A 14,525-nucleotide genomic window follows, 5' to 3' on the forward strand; every position below is an offset into this window, starting at 1 on the left:
CTTTTTAACCTGCTAAATGTGTCCTTTCCTATTGCGGGTAAACCAGATCCATGTACACCGCTCTGCAGCAGACAAATATGCCTTTCTATGTGTGTGGGGGGTTTTTTTTGTGTCTGTGTGTGTGTCATGTTCAGCTGAATAACAGGTTAGTGATCAGTAGAGTAGAGAGCAGGATGGAGGCCTGTGAAAACTTTATGGTGGTTATCTCTCTTTATATCTTTAACTTATTTGGTCTCTCTATCAAACTTAGTGCAGACTAAATTGGATTGATGTTTGAGCACTGCTTGGGTGGCGATGGATGGTATTTTGTGGCGGCGCGTCATTGCATCTCACCTGGGTGTTTTGTTTCAATCAATGCTGATCTGAGCCTATAAATACCCATGACTACTGCAGAGTTATTTGACACGGGTTTGAATACTATAGTAACCTTTCCATTACTTTAAAAAGCCAGATGTTAGTGCGTGTTTGTGTTTTTTTTTGTGCAGTGGGAAAGGGGTTTGAGTTAGTGGAGTGAGAGACTAAAAGTAAAGGTCCGTTGTATTTCATATGTGTTTTTTTTCTTAAAAATTAACCAGTTAGTTACAAGCTACTGAGGGTCAGCCTACTAAAAACCAAATTAACAAAAACTGAGATCCCTAATAGTGACTCATATGCTTTTAATGCCTGTGCATTTGTACTAGTTTGAGCACAAGTGACCTAACGTGTGTCCCAGACACACAATCAACCTTCCTGCATGATCAATACCAAAGCATTTCTCACCATTGATTATACAATTATAGAGAAGTTAAACCTGTGACACACTCTCATGTAGCAGCATTAACCAATGCAGCCAGCGGTTGAGACTGAGAGGAGGGAACAAGCTTCCTCTTCACTCACTGTTTTTTTTCTTCTTCTCTTCTTTTTTTTTTTTAGACGTGGTGCTTAAAGCGAGCTCAGTGTAGTCCAGGTACTTCACTCAGATGATTATAATGCCACGAGGGTGCAATACATCACTCTTATTAGCCACACTGGAGCACAATGGTATCATAATTAATGGTCGCAGCAGGATTGAACGCTGCCCTGACATGGAAAAGTGGGCCTACTTAAGCTCTACAAGGCATTTAAATATGCAGAGTGAATGGCACAACCCAAACCCTCCTGCTCTAAGGACAGCCCACGCTCATTAGCCTGACACCTTCCGTGGCATTGATACAAGGACGACTGGCTATACTCACACACACTCACAACACAAATCACAAGCGCATACTCAAAAATGTGCACACGGAACGCGGCCACAAAATGTTACATGGCGATAGATGAAAAGAACAATCTTGTCCCTCATCAGTGCCCATCACTTCTTTCACATTTCCTCCCCGTATTGTTGCTTTTGTCTTAAGGCTTAGTCCACACTGAATGCAGATGGACATATATGTGTCAGCAGCCATTATTCAAATTTTCGGTAATGGCGTTTGGGCTGAGCAGTGAATGTGGGTGCTGTGGCAGAGTGTGGTGTCTGGTGCCTGTGCTATACTGTCTAGCACAGGGAAACTGCCTGCACGGCGGGAGAACAATGCACATAAAAGGCTGTCGGAGGAAGCGTCTGGAGCTGACGTCTTTCACATGGCTCTGAATGGAGCAGCAGCAAAGTGTGTGTGCGTGTGTGTGTGTGTGTGTGTTGTGTGTGTGTGTGTGTGTGTGTGTGTGTGTGTGTAGTTTTATATGGTTACGAGTGAGACAGAGAGAAAAAACTGGGGAGAAAACGCCCTCTTGAATATGTTTGTAGACAGAGACAGGAGAAAATAATAAAGAGTGTGTGTTCCCGTCTCAGTCATGCGTGCTGAAACGTGTGTGATTGTATGTGCATGAATGCCCGTGCTCCTAAATACATGTGTGGGATGGTTAAGTCCTTTCAGATCGCCGTATGATTTGGATTTTGCTGTCCTTAACCCACCACACACTCTCATTCCTCCTCCTCTACTCTCCACAAAGCCAGCTTTACAACTTTTCCTCAATTGCTAATGTGGAAGCTTCAGCTACAAGACACGCTCCTCAAACTGCTGCCAAATGCCTAAACCAGCCACTCCTCTCCACCCAGCTCACTCCAGCCTGACCGTACCGAGTTATCGCGTGGCTCAGTGCAATCAATTATTGTTGCAGTGGAATCATTAATAATTTCCTAATGAAAACGATTCTGTTGATCTGTTGTCTTTTAATTAAACATAATTAGTCGGCTGCTCGGAGCTGTGGTGGGGACTCCTTTAGGGTACAATTTTGTTTTAATACACTGATAATGAAATTTTTACATTGTGTCAGTTGTTTAGTTATTATTCAGTCACACTATTTCGCTATGTTCCCAGATAACAGATAATAACCCCTCGCACCTCCTATTCGCCGCAGTCATTTTAAAAGAGGAGGGTTGAAATGAACAATTAAATTTTGAACTGTAAGAGTCCTCTCCTCTCACTGTTTAATGCTGCATGCTGCCATGGAGCAGTGCAGTAGTTTTACCTTTTCATTTCTGGTGGGAAAAATGTCTTTGGCAGTGCTTTGTAAGGCTGGTTTTATTATTATTATTATTATTATTATTATTATTATTATTATTATTATTATTATTATTATTATTATTATTATTAATAATAATAATAATAATATTATTATTATTATTTTTAAAGGGTTAAATAGATACTGCATCTGTCCACTCAGGTCATGCCAGTTCATCTTATGCCTCAGAGGTCTACAGCTCTGCAGCAGTGGAAAGAGCAAATGAAGACATAAAAAAAACGGATCTGATTGTGAAGACTTAGAGAATATGAAATAATACAAAGACACAGCCAGTTGGCTAATTCGACACTGTCCGGGCTTATGTAAAACGGCCTAGTTACATTGGTCAATTTTTGCACGAACAATGGGCTAAGTTGCTCTGGAGACTTATTGGACATGCTGTATCTGAATGTGGTCTGGCTTAAGAGGCTTACAGTTGAAAAGTTTAGGTGACCTCTGAATAATGCCACATAATGTGGTCACATTGAGTGTGTATAGTTTCAATGGGCTCTGATATCAGGTAACAATGGGGTAAGCACAATGGAGGCTCACACTGAGAATGAATGAAGTCATACATTGTACTTTAGAGCCAAAAGTGACACTTGTCTTTAACTGTGGACTTAGATCAGTCTGTATTTGATTTCAGCAAATGTACGCTGTGGAGAGCTTTCATTTAAGGGGACTGTAATATACTGCAGGATTTTTTAAATTTCCTCCGCAAATATGATCAAACGTAATACATTTAGTGCAAAAAAAATGTTTCTTAACAGTAAGAGTCCCTGCACTTTAAAAAAATGCACAGTATAATGCTGGTGATATTCTATACGGTTGTTATTTTCCACACATCCCATTTAAAAATGTATAAAAAAACAACAATGAATTGAACTTACAAGTATTGCCTGTACAGCAAATTGACTATATCTTAATCTTCTCTTGCACAGAGATCCATTTTGTCTTTTAGTTTCACATACTTCCTACTGGAGTAAATACTAAATTTGCATAAAACCGCTACTAAAACTTCTCAGCAATTACACAATTTACTCCTGTCTGAGTAACACTGGCTAAAAATTTTAGATCCCTGCTGTTTTAGAAAATAATTTAACCTGCTTTAGAAATGTATCTTTACCATGCATATAAAGATTTACATCTTCAGAAAGCAGTGCTGGGATGTTAAACTGCATTTCATATTTGTGATTTAAGTAGTTAAATTACTTCTTGTTACCATTTTTGTGTAGTTAACGACTGAAACTAAAAACAAATTTGTGACCATAAAAGGAAAGGGAGTTTTTTTGGATGCTATTTTTGAAGTGACCTAGCTAACTGAGTAATCCTGCTTGGTGTAATGCCCCACCTGGAATCTGATGTCTGAACGCTGCTGTCTGACGGATGGACACCAAAGCTGATATTATTATTAAACTTTCCAAACACGACTGGGGAATTGAATATTTTTGGTTTCTATATGACCTGCAGTGGTTGGAAGGAGATAACGTAATAATAATAATGTAATTTGATTAACTACAATTTGCATTAGTTCTGCATTTTTTTGAGAGGTTAACTACTGATACTACAAACAATTTAGGGGCATAAAAATGTTTATTTTACCATTGCTTCTCTCCCATAATTAAACCCCCTTTTACCACAACAAGTCAAAAGAACTGATTTTTGCTATTTATCAGCAAATTTCAGAGAATAGTTGCTTGTTATTTTAAAAGTTACCTGATCAGAGATTCTGCTGGTGCAATACCTACAATGGACTCTAGTCTGGAAGGAATGTGTCTCTGTATTATTATTTTTTCATGTTTTATTAAGGGTTAGGGTTATGTTTAGGTATCAGAATGGGAAAGAGTAATATGATAGCAGAACATCTCTAATGAATAACAGGGTATTTTATTTTTGGGTTTATATGACCTGTGAACAAGTAGGCACTTTTTTTTGCTGGCATGTGATTTTTTTTTGTACTATATTTTGATGTATTTTCATATCACATTCACATTGACAATGTAAGCATTTTTTACAAAGTATTTTGGACTACTTCTCCTAAGAGACTTTAGTTAATTCAACTAGATTTTTAGAATATATATTACTGTAGTTCAACTTTATCCATTGTGAGGTCATTTTCAGTTTTGCTTTCGCAGTAGTTTTCCCAACACTGTGAGAAGGTATTGGCTTGGGGCTGAGTGCCACACACAAGGTAGGGAAGTCCGAAAGTTTTTAGGGAAAGACAAATGCAGTGTTGGTCTTGTTTCTCCCATGGGGTTTGTTCAATATAATACAGAATAACAGCAGATTTATCCTTTAAAAGCTGTTAAACACAATGCAGTTGGGCTTGGTCACTTTGGTTCTCCAAACAGTTGCTAAAATTCTTCCAATCAGGCATGTTTGAACAGAGTCTCCGTTTGTAACATATTCAGCTGGGAGATGTTAGAAAAAAAAAATCAAAATGGGGCTGAGTCTCTTTTCTCTCTTAAATCTCTCCTACTTTCCAGCTGCATTGTTTATCAATCTGTTGTTTATCTGTACAGAAAATTCTCCACAGGTTTCTATCGCCTCTCTCTCTCTCTCTCTCTCTCTCTCTCTCTCTCTGGGTCCCTGCCTGTCATTCTCTCTCTCTCTCTCTCTCTTTCTCTCTTTCTCCCTCTACCTCTCTCTCCTCAGTCTGCAGCGTTACTGTAACATATAATTACTCTGCAGACTTGCTGCCTGTTTCTATAACTTCAGGGGTTCAAAGAAACTGTCGGAGTGTGGAGGAGAGCATTGTGGGAGTTCCAGGTGGATTTCTCGATAATGAGTTAGCGCAGTAGTAGAGTTGAGAGTTTTAGTAATGGCTGGCTGCTAAGGCTCTTCCTGGGAGTTTAATGTAAAACAAACAGGGCCATGCTGACAGCCTGGGAAAAACAGATATTGCAGTTTTCCACTTCCTCTTCGGGGCTCTCGCTGCCGCTCATTTTAAGAAACAAGGATTCAAAGAGGAATTTATATTCATGAAATGGCTCTCTGAATCCTAATTTAAGACATTTAAATGCCTCAAACATTACTCTTGGTCTTCTAGTTTCTTTAAATGGATAAAATATCTTTCTGTTCATCTGGATAAAATAATACAGACAGGAAAACAGGATAAAAGTTGTCAGGGAAGACAGAGTTCTGCTGGAATTGTAGGATGTGTAAAAAAAAAAAAACGGACAAAGAAATCTATATGTGACACTATAGGGTTAGCTTGTCGTGGTGCTGATGACCAGGGGCGCCCTGTGGGGGACCTTAATACACCACCCTGCTGCTTGTTACATACTCCAGTGCATGTATTATACATAACACACTGCAGGAACACAACTCTCAGAGGAATCATTTTGCTGAATCCTGTCCTCTCTCCCTCTGCACACATTCCTCCGACTTCCTGAATGACAAGTTTCAGGGGACAGAGGAAGAGCACTTGTACTAAATGTAATGCAGAAATCATAGCGAGAACACCCAACAGTAAAGCCACAGCCACTCAAACCAATCACCAGTCCTTACTTAGAGATACTCCCCCATAGATTCACACTGGCAAGCATCCAAAGTGAACTGCTACTATCTTTGCAGGCAGCCATAAAGAAAGCCACTGAAAGGTAAGCCAAAGCATATTCTGCAAGCATACTGTGTATTGAGATATTCACTGTTTTCCATAAGTAACGCATCTCAGGGAGCAATGAAGCAGCCTACAGAGGAGAAACAGCACAGGGGTGAAGATATAAACAATCTGGGCCCCAGCTTTTTCCAAGGTGGGAAGAAAGTTCCTGCTGGACTCTTTTGCGTTCTGTCGGTCCACACTGGTGTCGACATGATAAACACTATTCCAGCACCTGCTTCAAAACTGAAGCGAAAAGGCCAAATTCCAAAATTGAATTTGACAAAGATTTGATATTTCCTGCACGCTGACATTCAATTTCAATGTCACCTCCAGAGGGTGCCCACACATGCAGATTGGAATATTTAAAAGAGGGCGATGAAGAAGAATGAGCGGTGTAAATCAGTCTGGACGCAAAAGTCAAACGGGCTGAACGGCATCAAACACTTCACCACTTTCTGAACTTACTCCCAGTACACCCAAAAAAAAAAAAGTGTCGCCAGGAGCAAAATGTGGAACAATTTTGGATAGAGAGCCGAGAAAAACGGACACCCAACCAATTTATCCAAAGCTCTGTGGCAAAGTTGCTACAAAGCTGTTTGAGTCAAGTATGGAATTACACAGCCTGAATTTTTTGTACCTTGTAGTATCACAGTAGTATCGAATATTTGATGTTTATTGTGACATTCATTTTCAAAGTCAAAAGTTTTCATGATGAGAAAAAACCCAAAAAACATTTTTTTTGGGTTTAATTAAATCAACAATTCCTTTGAAAAAAAAAGGGTATAATCCTTTCATCCATGAACACAGGTGTAGATTTTAGGGGGTAGGCATAGGGGACGTCCCTCTCAATATTTAAGACGTGCATTTGTCTGCCCCAATAAAAACACAAATGCAGCTAAGGACTTTTATTTTGACAGTACAGTTTTAAATTATGCAAAAATGTCAAAAAATGGTGCATAAAAACTCATATAAGTGTAGATTTCAGGGGGGACATGGGACAGAACCCTCTAGATATGTAGAACATGTGCATTTGTTCCCTTCCTATAAAAACATGAAAGTAGCAGGGGGACTTTTACTTTGACAGAATTAAAGACATTTACACCAAGTGGTGACGGATGCTGAAATGACAAAAAATTGCTGCATGAAGACTCACACCGGTGTTGATTTTGGGGGGAACACAGGGAACACATCTCTGTCAATACTGGGACCAAATGCATTTGTCCACCTAAATAATAACATGAACGTAGCAGAGGACTTTAATTCTGACAGAGTTAATAAATGATGCAGAAATGTCAAATATTTTAAACAAGTGAATTTGTCCCCTCACCATTTAAAACATGAGAGCAGCAGAGGACTTTAAGACATTAACACCATTAAATGATGCAGAAATGGCAAGAATTGGTGCATTAAACTCATATAGGTGTAGATTTTGTGGGGGACGCAGGGGACACATCCCTCTCAATATTGAGAACGTGTACATTTGCTGTCCTCAATAAAAGCATGAGGACTTTTATTCTGACTGCATTTAAGAAATTTACACCATAAAATGATGCAGGAAGAGCAAAATTTAGTGTATAAAAATTCACCAGAATGCAGGAAATAATAAAATAAGCATGTCAATGCTCAAACATCTCCCTAAAATCACCATTTCATGTGCCCCCCCCCCCCGGTGTTGAAGCAAAACCTACGCCCCTGTCCTTGAATATGCTAAAAGATTAATACAATGAACAGAACTGAATAGCGTCCGATGTGTTTTATGCTGATGTCTCAGACACAGCAACTATGAGGTGACAAGAGATATTTAACTTCTATTCCGAGATTTAAATTAATTCTTTGTATTCAACATCCTCTCTATTATCGTTTATCATCAGTTGGCAAGCGTGTGAAGATTCTTGAGGGGGATTTACTGTAATGAACTTATACAGTACAACACAGAACAACTCTCACAAGGGTACGTCTGCCGATGTTATTGTGTTTAATTTAATAAGGTCAAACTGGAAGTGACAAACAAAGGAGCTGTCAGCGATACACAGCTGAGGTGATGATGCTGCTCTACAGTGTTTGATGCTATCTCCAGGATACATGTATGAAGAGTGGCGGAGGAAATTCTGAACAAAAATAAAGTGAGAAATCCTGTTATTGCCCTCTCTCTTTTTTTGTTTCATACAGTCAGTCTCTGAGCAAAAAGATTAGAAGATTTTAAAGAAGTGCATAATCTTCTTTCACAGCTTATCAAAACTTTAATGATTTGGTGATAAAGAGCACAAAGTTAAGTAGCCGGTTAAGAGGATAACTCCCCAGTGCAGTCTAGTGATTAGTAGATGAGAATTGGGAGACTGAAAATCCGGGTTGCAAATCCCACTCCTGCCACTTATTCACTTTGAGGGAGAAGAAGCTCCATTTCAGCTTTGGGGGTATTGTCACGGGGTAATCATTTTTGAAAAGTGATAAATGGAGCCCCTTTCCTTCACCCTTTGGAATCCAAAACACATCTTTATTTACGTATTTATTTTTGCTGTGTCTCTGGTTAACACCCGTCAAGACCCAATTATAGCTGCAGAAGCCTTGTGCTTTCATGGGGAAGTGAAGCTACACACTGTAGTGTCAGGGCTGTATACAGTTTAAGCATCTCCTCATACAATCTGTAACAAACCAGCCTCTCCACAGATCCATGTTGGGCTGGTTTTAATGAGGGGTTTGCCGGACACAATGCGGCAGATTGAGGAGTTTATCTTTATGACAGTGGGTCATTTGGGCTTTATTTTGTGCTTTTAGGGTGAAGGCTGAATAAACAACATGGATTTCTCTGACAGATATGTTGTATTTCCACTTATTTACATAAATCTATTTCTGCCGGGGCTCGTATGAATATGTCTGATTTATTAAAGATATACAGATAAAGCTCAGCTGAATTAGCGAGAGAACAAATGAAGCAAAATGGCAAGCTCCACTTGTGCTTTGCTCGCTATCTGCACCGAGATAGGGATTCACTTAGTATAAAAGAGAGGAGAAAAAAAAGGGGGCATTAATTACCTTGTGAAATCTAAAGACCATTAACTTTGTGTGTCAAGTGATGTTTCTCAGTTCCTAATCAGAGTTTTAGTGATATAAATTACTCTTTGGAGTAAAACAGATATGGTGTGAGAGTGTGTGCTGCTGCGTACATGTAATTATTTGTGTGTGTTTGTGACTTTGAGAATCAAGGAGAGTGTGAAAGAGAGGAAGAAAAAAGTAAAAGAAAGAGACGGAGAGACAGACAGGCAGGAGTGGAGTGGATGGAGGATTGTCAGTGTCTTTGCGGCGGTGCTGTGTTGCGCTGTGGTGAGATAACAGGAAGCCGGCGCTGCTTTGCTTGCTTACCTTTGCTGTACACCACGCAGTTGTTTTTGTTGTCTTCCGCTCCCTGCCAAGTCACATCCAGCAGCCACCTGGGGCCGGCGCTCAGCACCACCGGGACCGTGCTCTTCGTCTTCTGGACGGGGACAGATAACAAACACTAATCATTTGCTTATTTTGGTGATTAAAGAAACATTAATAACCACTGAGTTACGCTCTTCTGCCGCTCTGAATGGCCATAAACAGACAATTTCAGAAACTATACACCATGCAACTCAAGTCCACCCCAAACCCTTTTTTTTTTTTGCTGAGATTTGAGCAGGTTTTGTGTGTGTGCGTGTGTGTGTGATGGCCTACAGACAAAGGCTGTACAGTGGTTAGAGTGGTAAAAAATGGGTGCATGGATTGTATCAAAAAAAGGGGGGAATAATCATCCAGGATTGAACCCAATGATTCAGCAGCTGATCTCTTAGATTAAAAGGAACATCTAAGGTGTCTGGGAATTATGAAAAAAAAGAAAGGAAAGAAAGAAAAAAAAAAAAGCTGGTGACTTTCAGAGAGAAGGAAGCGAGTGTTCAGCGGTGAACTTTGGGCACATTGTGCCTCACTATCGCCAGGATCTCACTATTTCCTGAAACAAGCAGGGAAGAATTTAAAGAATCAGTATCCATTTCAAAGGCCGATTGAGGTTAGAGTTTTTATAATATGCCGGAAAAATTATTCTGAGTGTGTAAGGTCATTTTTCTTCTTGGTCAGAGGTCAAACGTGGAGTTTTATTCCAAGGAAAGAAAAAATAAAACAGGGAGATAGAGTGCAACGTCCAGCACAATACATTCACGTGGTGCAGTGTCACTGGATTGGCTTGCTCTATGTATTCTGTTTTATTTTATTTGGCTCTTTTTCTTTTTGCAAAATGGAGTGTTGGTGGTGTTGAGTGTGTGTTGGGGGGTGGTAGCAACATCTCAGGCAGCTGGGTACAGTAGCCTATTACTCAAAGGCAAAATGTCAGTATTTCAAGGCCATTACTTTTGAACCCTCGGGCCCTCCTTCATTAGGATGTTACAGAAATAGTTTAGCTAAGAGAAAATGGGTTGAGGTGCAATCTCGACACTTCATTTCTTTTTCCATCTGAGGCAGGCAGCGACAGGACACTGTCCATCTGCCTAATGCAACAGAAAAATACTGGTCCTCTCTCATGCTTTTCACTTATTTCTTCCCCCGCAAAAGGCAACAACCTTCAAGGATAAATGCAAATGTCACTTGAGCATGTTAAAGGTCTGAATTGGCACAGATATGCACAAGAGATGAGCACTGTGCTCCGGCAGTGCGCCTGCATGCCCCCACCTCCTCCTCCTCCTCCTCAGCCGCCCATTTCTCTTTCCATGAACTCTATCTAGTCTGAGGCTGGAGGACAAACTGACTTTTTTAGAGAGCATTATTTACAAATAGCAAATGCATCTCCCAGAGATGATAGCAATCTGTTTGGATTTTGTCTGCAAATTAAGAGAACGAATGCAGATACTAAATAAAGATAGATTTCTCCATATAATATATACATATATATTATGCACGTTGGCAAACTACACAGCCAAACTGATCAAACACAGACAGTAAATTGTGTCTGTTGATATTCTTATTCCTTCTCCTGGCATCTTCTTATCCCATCCTGGCAGCAGATGAGAGAGAGAGGACCTCTGTAATTTAAGTCATCCTCGATTTCACATTTCAAATTAGCCTCACAATAAAGTCTTCTATCTGGCTAACCTGAAAATCTCACACCCCTGTCAAAGGAGCAGAGCAGACCGGCTGATTGTTGCTAGGGACAACTATCTGAAATGGGAATCAGATTAACCCTTCCTTAGATCTCCAGACTGGAGCCATCTCTTATTCAGCAGCGAGAGGCCTCTCTGCCGTCCCTCTGAGCCTCTGGGAATTCATGATATTCCAGCTGCTCTTAATGTAGCCAACAGGGACAAAATACCACATTAACCCGACATCTTCCCACTGTTACAAATCAGGAGACATATGTAAAAAACAAAACGATTACAGCAGTAACATTTGTTCCTTTTCCTGAGATAGAAAGTTTTAAAATTCTGACTATATATTATGTCAATGTAATTTTTAATCACTACTATTTTCTTTGCCTCCTTTTTGTTGGAAACATGGCAGCAACAACCCATGACAGTTTCTCAGTACAGATTTACATAATGCATCTATCGTGACAATAGTGGCCCATGTGCTTTGTAAGCATGCTGCATGTACCAGACGTCACACAGACAAAGAAATGCGACTGCACACAACATATTTAGGATTAAGACACAGTGGTATCAACAGGAGGGGAGGGAGCATCTGCAAATGCAAATTAAAACATTTGTAACAACCACGGATCAGTTAGCCTAGGTGGCCGGGGCCAGAAGAAATGCAGATTGACAGGCAGAAAATTTAGATTTCTCTGGAGCGAGGAGGCATGTGATAAACTGGAAACAAACTCCTCTTGTGCCTAATAATCACACAAGCGGGGGATGTGACGTATGGAGGCTCTTTCCTGTCCAAAACAGAATACTGAGGCGAGTAAAATATGCTGACCCCTATTGGAAAGCTGTGCATATTTTTACATATTGTATCCTATTTTTTTAATATCAAATGTTTATTGTAGATATTTTAAAAGATATTTAAATTATAAGATATTAAAAGAAAAGTAAACGTGTTTTATTTATAGAGATACAGTGTTTAATATCACTTTACAGACTATCATCCCTGTCGAGCCTGTAAAAAACCTCCTCTGGCCTTCCAGTCTGTGTAGTGTGTTATGGTTTATCCACCCTCTGCCTTCACTCCAGTGGTTTCAATACTCTGCCGGTATTTTTTTATTTTATTTTTTTCTTCCTGAGCTCTGTTACCGTTCCTCGTGTAAGAGATACAGTGACCAAAACAGTGTAGTCAGCGAGGAAGTGATTACAAACTGATGCTCCAAATTCGCTATAAAATGAAAATCAATATTTCCACAAGTTGCTGCAACATAAAAGATAACCTTCATTGATTTTTCTAGACTTAGGCCTCTGTGATAAAATCTAATATAAATTTTCAGCCACACGGATTTGGATCAGAGCGGAGCAGGGGCTGAACGATAAGTTCCGCGCACATCTCTCAGAGTTGGATTTTTTTTTGCCTCCCCCTTTCCCTCTTCCAAGGCAGGGCTGTACTATTTATAATTGGCCCTGTGTGAGCAAAAGCTTCTATCAGGAATCTGTTCTAATTTTTATTACTGAGAAGCTAAAGCCTGTTCCAGATAATTTGGAAATTTCAGGGGAATTGTGATAGAGCTGATGGCACAGCCGGACTGACTCCAGAAAGGAGCTAACCTGTAATAGCCTCTGTGGCTGCGCTGATTAAATGTTGCCATAGATGAAAGACCTGCCATCACCGCAATAAATTAACCAATCACACAAATCCCAAGTCGCTACTAATCCCTCCTTGATACCATGATCCTCTGATCAGCTGAAGGAGGTGAAGAAGAAAGTGGCTTGTGACACTCAGCCTTCCTCTAACTCCCTGCTTCCCTGTGTAAACAACAAGCTAATGATATCACCGCTGACCATTTCACCACCACTGGCTACTCTTAACCCGCTTCATGGTCAGGGCAGGTGAAATCGATACAAACCTTGGTGGGAATGATTATTTTCCTCATGGCTTCGTTTTTTTTTCTTCCTCCACCAAGGTCACTGACTGGCACTGTATCCGTCTTGATCCCACAGCTGCAGGATTTAGACAACTGAGAGATCAAAACCACTCCGTCTGAATATCTCAACACATTCATTGGCTTTATACGTCCTGCTTTCAACTCCCACTCGGTATGAAGTAGTGCCATTTTGAAACAAAAACACCAGTCAAATAATGGTATTAACATGTTTGGAATATTGCATGCTTTCCCCCTAATAAAACACTACTTTCAGAAATTTCACTTGAATCACTGATGAATATGTTTCTCTCCCTTACATTAAATTTCAGTGGTGGATCTAACTGTGGGCAAAATAAGCAGCCTCCAAAGGGTGCAACCCAAAAAGGGGCAGGGGTTCCAAATCCCCCCCCCCTTCCACAACATTTCATTACATGTGAAGAGCATTACAGAAGAAAATGAAAATGAAAAGGCAAACCCTATCCCTGCCTTGCTGCATAAAGACAAAAAATGCAAACTTTCACATTTTTTACATACCTTTAATTTTTTTTGTTATGTGTTATTATTGGTGTTTAGGTGAAACCAAACCCTATTATAGTTAGAGAAAATGAAAAGACAAACACCACATGTGGTGAACTCAAAAAAAGAAGAGAAAAGAAGAGACAAGACAAAATTGCATATTTTCCCAGTTTTCACATGCTTTTTTTCTCTTTTTTTTTTAACCAAAGAAAAAATTTAATCTGAGGGAACAGTTCACACACAGAAAAAAAAGGAAGGCAAAATGTGTTATTTTTACGTACCCTATTCTTATTACTATATGTTCCCATGCTATTTTGTTTATTTGTTGCTTTTTAAATAATAGGATTTTTTTATGGGGGGTCGTGGGCTAGCCTTGGGTATCAAACGTTATTTGCCCAGCACTGTTTGACCCTGTGTTGGCATCACAATGCAATGTCCCAAATAATTTTAAAGTGCCATGTCCTTTTCAGATGATACTAGCAGTATAAAGGTAACAAAAAAAAGAAACAAGCTTATGTATGGGTTATGTCAAGTTTATATGTTCTCTGTTTCTAACATGGGAGTGAGGATAAAGGATTTGTACCTGTTTTACCAGTCAGTTTACAGCAGACAGCACACTCACACCTTGATAACGTCCATTGCAATTAGTTGTTCACTGCGATGAAACAAATTGCATGTGGTCAACTGGAAATTTCATTAAGGGAGATTTTCCTCTAGCCCTCGTTATCGCTCTGCGTATTAATATTTTCTTAGCCTCAAGGATGGATGGGTTGCAAGGGTCTTTTTTTTTTTGTTGAATAAAACAGCCAAAGCCAACCTCACAGTCTGCGTTCTCCCACCACTATCCATGCCGGGAGAAGCTGTGCATAT

General features: G+C 39.8%; 1 protein-coding gene across 1 annotated transcript in view; it reads right to left on the bottom strand.

Moving 5' to 3' along the window:
* The window catches only part of zfpm2a (zinc finger protein, FOG family member 2a), a 143,042-nt gene that overhangs the window by 44,342 nt on the left and 84,175 nt on the right, over positions 1–14,525 (bottom strand). The window contains exon 5 of the mRNA XM_042490344.1: positions 9,485–9,596. Coding sequence (XP_042346278.1) covers positions 9,485–9,596 — 112 coding nt within the window. The remainder of the gene's footprint in view (positions 1–9,484; positions 9,597–14,525) is intronic.

The sequence above is a fragment of the Plectropomus leopardus genome, chromosome 7, assembly GCF_008729295.1.
Source record: "Plectropomus leopardus isolate mb chromosome 7, YSFRI_Pleo_2.0, whole genome shotgun sequence".
Taxonomy (NCBI): Eukaryota; Metazoa; Chordata; class Actinopteri; order Perciformes; family Serranidae; genus Plectropomus; species Plectropomus leopardus.